We start from the raw sequence: 8,759 nt of genomic DNA, 5'->3' as shown, positions 1-8,759 counted from the left end.
ATTGAGGACTTCGGCGACAAATCTGAGATAGGACGCCTCAAGATCAACAAAGTTGGGGTGAAAAGACAATGTTTGCCTCTTAATTTTAGTGGATCGGATTTAGCAAGAACGAAGTTAGGATTCACGTTATAAATTGGGTCAAAATTAATGAGTAGGTATCCTAGTTGGCAAGCTTAGGTAGAGGAATTAGTGTCATGTGGCTTGTCTTGTAACTGGTCTTAACTGTTGAGGGTATTTATGGTCTTTGAATGTTGGGATAAAGATGAGGGCATTTTTTATTCAAAAATATAACTGAGGGTAAATGATCTATTTCGCATAGTTCAGGGGAAATTTTAATCTTTTTTTGTTTTTTAATAGGTGTGTTAAGTCAAAATTTGACAGGTAAAAAAAGACGGAGGAATTATATTTTCAAGTGCAGTAAGATATGTAGAATTTAATACAAGAAATAAAACACCGCGTTAATTACGAAGTGACACATTATATTATAAGGAAAAATTATGCGGTTAAGCAAATTTATACTACTTAATTGCTCATTATAGCTCTAGTTTGCTATAATTACCACTTGCGATTAACATTATACATTAATTATGTGGGCTGACTTCGAGTTGTATAATTATCCATGTTTGTATAATTCGCCACATTTGTATAATTCGCAACTAACAATTCTTCGTTTGATTTGTATTTGTATACGATGGTTTGTATTTGTATATGGCGATGATTTCCTTTGGTTTTTCAGTTTTGTCACCATATACATTCAATCTTTTTGTGTATAACTTTTTAAAGTTTGTATAAACGTGTAGTTTTCAGATTTTGTATAATATAATTTATATAATGTAATTTGTATAATATATTTTGTATAATTGTTTAAAGTTCATATGTTTATATTTGTATCAATTTGTTATTTCGAGTTTATCATATTTGAATAATTCCAGATTTTATATTTCTCAATTATACAAAAACACGTGAATTATACAAACCTACATGCGAATTATACAAACGAGATGCGAATTATACAAATTATTGCCCTCTCGCTCACCTCTCTCCTCCCTCTCCCAATCTCACTCGCCTCTCTCCTCCCTCTCCCAATCTCTCTTGCCTCTCTCCTCCCTCTCCCAATCTCGCTCGCCATATATACAAATACATATGTATAATATACAATTATCTAACCGATATACATATACAATTCACCTCTCTCCCACTCTCTGCCCTCTCTCGCTCGCCTCTCGCCTCTCTCTCCCAATCTCGCTTGCCACTCTCCTCCCTATAACATGTAGCTACGAATCGTAATTACCAAACTAAAGCTATGAAGCGTAATTAGGCTATTTTTGAGTGGCTATATGCGAAAGTTCCTATTATAATAATACGGAACATAGTTTTATTGCTGAAAATCAAATATTAAATAAGAAATGCAGAGTTGTATAGCAAAATTTATTTCTTTATCCCTCAAACCAATTGTCCTGGATGATTGATTTTATTTTAATATATTTATATTGTCTAACAAATCATTTGATATTTTGATTAATCTTAGTTGTGCGAGATTATAATATTGTGATTGTTATATGGTTAACGTGTAGAGATTGTTACATGAAGAATAATAACATATGACTTTTTAATAGTAATGAATAATATTTACAGGAATTGTCATGCAGTATGTAATTGCTTAAATTTGCAATGAAGAACTCTATGCTGCAAATTGAACTTAGTATCTTATGAGGAACAAGTTGTAAATAAATAATGAGAAATGTCTTGAAAATTGAAATAATTAACCTGAAATCTCTCTCTAGCAAAACTACATTTCTAAGTTTTCACCTTGTTGGTTAGCTCATTCTACTTTAGTGCTAAATCCTTGGTGAAATGGTGTCAATTGAACATAATCCATACAAATTTTTCTGACTGACTGGGAAATAGTTGATGTCAAAAGAGTTGAGAAACAATGTCACAGACTCGATCAACAACTTCACCCTTTAAGTTTTTCTTTCCCTTTCTAATACAGTAACTTCACATCCATTGAACAAAAAGAACTGGATGTGCGAGAATCCCGCCAAGGATATACAAGAACAAAATAGAATTGAGCTTTTGTCATTTTGGACAAAAATCCTACCAAGAAAAAGAATGAAATTGCACCTCAGATGAATCGAAATTGCATAAGCAGCCTAACAGATTTAAGTTTTTCACCCTTCTTGTCATAGAGAGGGACTGCTCGGATTCCAGGTCTCAACTCGGAAACAGGCAAACATGTCTGGCCTCCAAAATCATCCTTATCTGACATGTCATATTCTCGTACTTCAATCCGAAGCAAAGCCAGCTCTGGCACTGTCAAGGGGAATTTAAACTCTTCTCCCCATATAGGACCCCAATCATCCTCTATTATCCTGGTCTTACTCTTTGCAGCATCTGCTGGAACTCCAATTATATATAGCTGCCATTCATATTCATTGAAGGTCAATACAGCATTCAAAAATTTCCTGAAACTTCATTGAATATAAAGCAGAAAGGCGAAACATTATTCTGTATAGTGCAAAGGCGACCAGAGAAAGAATACAAGCAGGCTATAAATTATTATATATATTTTTTATTATACATAAAGAGGAAAAGGATGACATGACATGTCATGAGATCTGGCTGATCAACGAATTTCTCTTCAGGTCATCTTTCGAGTATGAATGCATAGAGTACGTTTTGTTAACTACAGCAATTATTCCTAGCTCACTTGTGTCATGACAATTATGTTGGCTTCAAGCCAACAACTAATCCAATGGCCTGCCACTTGTTTAAGTTCCATTAAATCATGCTTTGGCTTCCAAACTTTAAGTTGATAGTTGATTTTGCTACTTGAATGATATGCACACTTGTTTTTTCCTTTTAAAGTATAACGTAGTAATATGTCATTTAAAAATCAGGTGTTAGATATTGATAAGTTGGTAGTAAGTAATGTAGAAACCATCAAATTCAATGAACTATTGATTAAGGCCACAACTCCCACATTGCACGAGCTACTTGATTTTTACCAATATATCACTTTGAGACACTCAAGGGAAGAAAAACTGGTTTGAATGTATCACTCTAGACACTCAAGGAAAAATCTGGTTTCAATATACAAGGAAAAATCTGATAAGATCTAATCAACACCTGGCCATCCAAAACATTGTTAGCCATGATGTGTACTTAATTATGCAATAAAATGAGTCGCACCAAATGGCGCCATCAACATAGCCCAACTAACCTTTGTGTAGAAGTCTGGGGGAGAAAAGGCATCAAAGTGCGTGTGGCTGAAATCCATGCGCCATCCATCTCCCAAGTATACTCTGACCTGCAAAAGAAGATCATACTTCTTGGAATTATCATCACATAAGCTTGAAGTTTGTTATGTTTCCACATCACACATTTCATTTACCCTTAAAGTTTTCTTCACCGGCAATGTCACTTTGGGATCAAATAATTCATTATATGGTCCTCTTTCCATGAGAAAACTAGGCTTTCGTACATAGCCACAGCCCCCGTTAGACCTAAACATCCCATGCATAATCCAGAGTGATTTCCCATATCCCTATCATATGCAATTAAAATAGCAATTAGACAGAATACAAGGAATCAAATTGATAAAAAAAAGTTGCTAACAGCAATCAAAACAGGCAGAATTATCTGTTACATCATATTCAAATTCATTTGTTTTCTACTTTTTCAAAAAAGTTTGATCAATGGTCTGCAGAGAAATGAAGAATACTCAGAAAGGTAAATAGTATCCATTGGTCAGCTCAAAATGTATTTGCTCAATTTGATGTCAATTTTGTGATGATACATGATAGACCAGCCTGCCCAAGAACTTGCCAACAGAGCACATACTGATACCTGATATTAGTGCATATGAAAATGTATCCATATAAACCTTGTCTGTATGAAGAGATCCTAATTTAATCCTATGTATTCTATTCATCACCTTATAATTTTTTAATAAAATTTTTCATAAATTAATCAGAAACAGTCCTCCAAGGGAGAGATTAAAGAAAGAAAAGTTACAAAATCCAAAAAGTTGCAGAACAGAAGGAAATGATAATGGGGAAATTTAAACATTGTGGTACAGGGTAGATTGAAATGATATAACGGGTATTTCTAAGTATTGTTGCACAAGGAGCAAGAGAGATTGTGAAATTAAAAAATAATACCACACACAAGGCAGAAATAAACTCGGGGAGAAGAACATGGATGCACCAGTTACCTGCATGTTAAATGCAACCATCTGAGCTCCATGCATCCAGCCAATCATAGGTTTAAAATTTGAGGAGGTAACTCGTGTTCCCTTGGGAAACACCCTCAGAATATTCCTTTGAGTGAACCTAGCAAATAGAAGAAGCAGAGGAAAACTCAAATGGTGAATAGGGTAGACGATAGAGTAGTCTTGTCAATGGTTGCATATTATTTGGTTAAGAACTAAATACCTGACTAAATCCTTTCCATGATTTGTTGCAGCTTTTTCAAGTGCATGTTCATCCAAACTTAGACGATTGAATTTAATAACCTCATCTGTTAGTGCAAGCTTCACCCCATGTTTTGCCTTCCCAGCACGAATTGCTATCAAACGCTTGTACTGGGGTGCTCCTTTCTGGGATGATTGGTTGTTGGAGGTATCATTATCTTCATCGTCTTGATCAGTATCACTCTGAGAAATTCCAGAAAAAAGGATTAGCATGCCAAAAGAAAGATATTGAAGAGACTGTTCCAATGCTGCTTTACCCTCTCATCAGTTTCATGTCCTTCGTCTAAGATTTTTGAAGTATCCTTGACCAGTAAGTCTTGAAGTGAATTCCTTTCTCTACTTCTGTGATGCTTAAGCTCTTGAGGTGTTGATGAATTCCTCGAGCCACATTCTGCCTTCCCAGCATTAATTGCTACCAGGCGCTTGTACTGAGGTGCTCCTTGCTGCGATGACCGACAGTCAAAGTGATCACTTCCTAGGTCATCTTGATCTATATCACTCTGAAAGTACCAGAGATAAGAAGATCAGATTGCCAAAAAAAGATATCAGAGAGAGTTTCAAGTTGTTTAATTTACCCCCTCATGAGCTTCATGTTTTGCTTTAATTTCTGAAGTCTCCTTGACCAATAGGTCATTTCCAAAAGAATCTTTTCTGACTGGAGATGCACTTTCTCTGTCTTTCTGATGCTTTGACTCAACATATTCTTTGGGCGGCTTGGGAGACAGAGGAGTTCCATTCTTAAGCTCTTCAGGTATTTGTGCATTATTCAAGTCATAATTTGCCTTTCCAGCATGCATTGCTACCATGCGCTTGTACTGAGGTCCTCCTAGCTGGGATGATCGATGGTTTGAGGGATCACTATCTTTGTCATCTTGATCCATAACTTTCTGGAAATGCAAGGAAAAAGTAGATTAGCATTCAAAAAGAAACATATAGTTTTAACATTGTTTTATGACTTTTACCCTCTCATCAGCTTCACGTTCTTTGACTATAATTTCTGGCGTATCCTTGACCAAAACGTCCCTTTCAACTGCATCTTTCCTCGCCATAGTTGCATTTTCTTTCTCTCTGGCATGCTTCAGGTCAGGATCTTCTCTGGGTGATTTGGTAGCATGAACTGTTTGATGTTTAAGCTCTTCTGGTATTAGTTCATGCTTCAATTCACTATTGGCCTTCCCAGCATTAATTGCTGTCAGACGTTTGTAATGTGGTGCTCCTTGCTCAGATGCTTGGTAGTTGGAGGTACCACCATCTTTATCATCTTGATCAGTATCGTTCTGAAAATATGCCAGTTAAGAATAAGAGATTATCTTGCTGAAAGAAAGAGAGAATGAAAGACTGTTTTAACATTGTTTTACCTTATAATTAGCTTCATGTCCTTCTGTTTTAACTTCTGAAGGCTCCTTGCCCAAAATGTCCCCTTCAACTGAATCTTTCTTCGCAGGAGATGCACTTTCTATGTCTCGGTGATGCTTCGACTCAAGATACTCTTTGGGTGGTTTGGTAGAAAGAATAATTCGATGCTTAAGCTCTTCAGGTGAAGGAAATTCTTCTAAGCATTCTGACCGAGGATAATACAGCATCTCCCCAAAGACTTGGATAACCGCCTAGAGGAAGAAAATGGGGTGCATGAGAGGAAAGGAGTTAATAGTAGAGTAAACATTATATATAAAAATGTTGACAAAAAGGGCAACCAACTCTAACCTCTGCAACTTTTGCTTGAAGGTCTGGCGTCAAGTGGTCTTCTAACGTAATCATGACAGGATAAGGAGATTTAATAAATGCATGGTCTCTAATGGATCTTAAGCATGTAAGAAGTGGCACGGGCGTTGTCAGGGTCCTGGAAATGATCATAATTGGAATCCTCAGCACAAACTCATTAAGATCTCATAAAGTTTCAAGTGTTATTCAGATATCGTATCCTAGTTGAATACTTCAGTAACAATAAGTGATAATGGATAAGTGACTCTTAAAATTAAGAGGTATTCCAATGGATTTGATATTTAATAAATCCATATATATGCTTTTCATCTCTGGTAAGATGACTTTGAAGAGCTTAATAATCAATAGAAGGAATCTATTCTAACACAAACATCTGAAAAAATTAACTGTTCAATCCACATTCATTTGATTGATAATTAACTTCCTGTCTTCTTCAATCTTTTTTTGGTTACAATTAAGTTGAGGCAAATGGATCACATTAATATCAACACTTAGAGGGTGGTTGGATGAGTTTGAAGATCTCCAGAGGTTTTACCGCACTTTTTGCTACTATAAAGTCAAGATCTCTCCAGTAGTACTTTAAAAGTTAGTGAAGGAGCATATCCTACCTTCCATGAAGAACATGCACATTATCTTTTGCTGAATTTGGCCATAAATCCAGCTCTATTCCCCGCACACCTCTTTCCAGAGCTCTAATGATTGGAATTTCACTACAATCGCTGCTCAGTTGATTTCCAGTAAGGTAGGAATTGTGACCTGTATAAATGAAATAATGTTGCAATGGAGCATTCATATCATGATGTACCTGGAATGACATAAGTTGTCAAAGTAAATCTACATGTCGCTACATGTAATTTCTAGTCATTCTGCATAAACAACAAATATACATGGCACAGGGAATTCAAAACTTGAAATCACTAACCCCAATGATTTAAAAGCTAAAAGGAAGGGTGTTAATAAAGTTCATGTGCAATACTGCAAAATTTGTACACCTTTATTGTCAACCTTTTCACATCTAAACCTATAAAAAAGGCACAAGCCTCAAGACAGACAAATTCCTCCCTGTCGAATTAAAAACATGATCCATGTAGAGAAAGAAACTTACGCTAATAGATCTATGCAGGGTTGGGTTTCCAAAGAGTCCTAACAAAAATTCAGTTTCTAAGGTGTTCTGGCATATTTCACCAAAAATACATAGAAATGCTCATCCTTTCCCTTTTGCAATACCATCTATAAACTGTACCTCAGTAACTTGTTTTTCTCAAGATATAGTTTCTATTGTTTCAATAGTCATACTCGCTCTTGTCCCCTTGAAAGAGGAAGTGTGCCCGAGATCAAAGTCCAATTCTCTTATTAGTCTTTTACTTTACTCTCTCATGCGGTTAACTCTCAAGCCACAAGAAGAAGTAAAAGAAGGAACGGCCAAGGAAGTCATTGAATGCACACATCCATCCCTTAGTGATCAAGTGGACAAACACAAAAGAAAGAAAAGTATTCCCATTAGTTTCTATTCAGACCATCATCCACACGTAACCTAGGACAACCATGTTGCTTGGGGCAAGTAGGGACAATAAGCACCATAGAGCAGAGAGGAGAGTGGCTAGGGTGGGATTTTAGAGAGCTATTTTGTAAAGCTTTCAAGTTACATTTTCTTATTCTATTTTTACTTGGGGATAATGTAGCGAGTATTTCTTAAGTATCGGACCACCCGTGCACGAATCTTCACCTTATAGCAACCCCTAGGGTAGTTACTTCGACCACTTGATACAATCGAGCTAAGCAAACACCAGCATTTCCTCCATTAGGAAATCCATTTGTCAACTAATGGCATTGCACTTCAACTTTCATGGCATTACTTAGTGATGTCCATTGCCAAAGCCACAATTTTCACTTAGGGTTCAAAATACGAAGAAATAAATAAAAAAAAAACCTCAATCATTACCCCTTATGAGGAGACTCTGCCCCTGGTGACAATCCCTAAGTGTCCCATTTTCTCGAAGAAAGACACATTTTTCATTAAATTAACACACATCAGTCGAATTAATAGTACAATTTAACCATCCATCACAACATAACCCAATCAAAGCATCTTTCAAAAATGGAGAGGGAAGAAACCTGAGATTTGATAGGGGCATTGAGATCATCCTGAAAAAGATAATAGAAGAAATCTTCGAGTTCAAAAGAATGTGCATTTTTAGTGTACTTGGTGAGATGATGCCGCCGATTAACAACTTCCTGTATAATTTGTTCAGCATCATTAATGGTGCACTCTTTCTCACCTTGATAATCAACCATAAACCGTCCCAATTGATCCCCTGTCATATGGCTCCCTTTTTCGGTATACAACGAAAATGCATTGCTAACGTCCGGCGGTGGACCCGTCTCGCTGATCTTAAACTTGCGATTAAAACATCCCAACACTTTGTAATAATTGTAACTACCCATTTTTAATGATTCAAATTCTTCCTTTTCAATCTATTTCGGTTGCTTCTGTTATGGATCATGCTTGTGAGAACCTATTTTTTTTTTTTTTTTTTATTTTTATAAGAAAATAAAAAAAAGA

At 36.1% G+C, this 8,759-nt stretch overlaps 1 protein-coding gene across 2 annotated transcripts; it reads right to left on the bottom strand.

Moving 5' to 3' along the window:
- Window positions 1-1,884: 1,884 nt before the first annotated feature.
- On the bottom strand, window positions 1,885-8,733 carry LOC102603424 (phosphoinositide phospholipase C 6-like). Of its 2 annotated transcripts, none has more exons than XM_006356397.2 (12): window positions 8,312-8,733; window positions 6,805-7,001; window positions 6,179-6,314; window positions 5,833-6,081; window positions 5,437-5,751; window positions 5,050-5,361; window positions 4,732-4,974; window positions 4,437-4,657; window positions 4,217-4,334; window positions 3,395-3,547; window positions 3,224-3,310; window positions 1,885-2,419 (listed from the first exon to the last, which is right to left on the bottom strand). In XM_006356397.2, exons 1-12 carry the CDS (start codon window positions 8,639-8,641, stop codon window positions 2,126-2,128), a joined length of 2,655 nt encoding a protein of 884 aa, XP_006356459.1. In that variant the 5' UTR covers window positions 8,642-8,733; the 3' UTR covers window positions 1,885-2,125. The 2 variants fall into 2 exon arrangements, with proteins under 2 accessions (XP_006356459.1, XP_015168377.1); XM_015312891.1 differs by having other exon boundaries at window positions 4,732-4,917.
- Window positions 8,734-8,759: the final 26 nt, after the last annotated feature.

The sequence above is a fragment of the Solanum tuberosum genome, unplaced genomic scaffold (genome assembly GCF_000226075.1).
Source record: "Solanum tuberosum cultivar DM 1-3 516 R44 unplaced genomic scaffold, SolTub_3.0 scf00219, whole genome shotgun sequence".
Lineage (NCBI taxonomy): Eukaryota > Viridiplantae > Streptophyta > Magnoliopsida > Solanales > Solanaceae > Solanum > Solanum tuberosum.
Note: the sequence above shows the minus strand (reverse complement) of the source record. Positions and strands in the feature narration are given on the sequence as shown.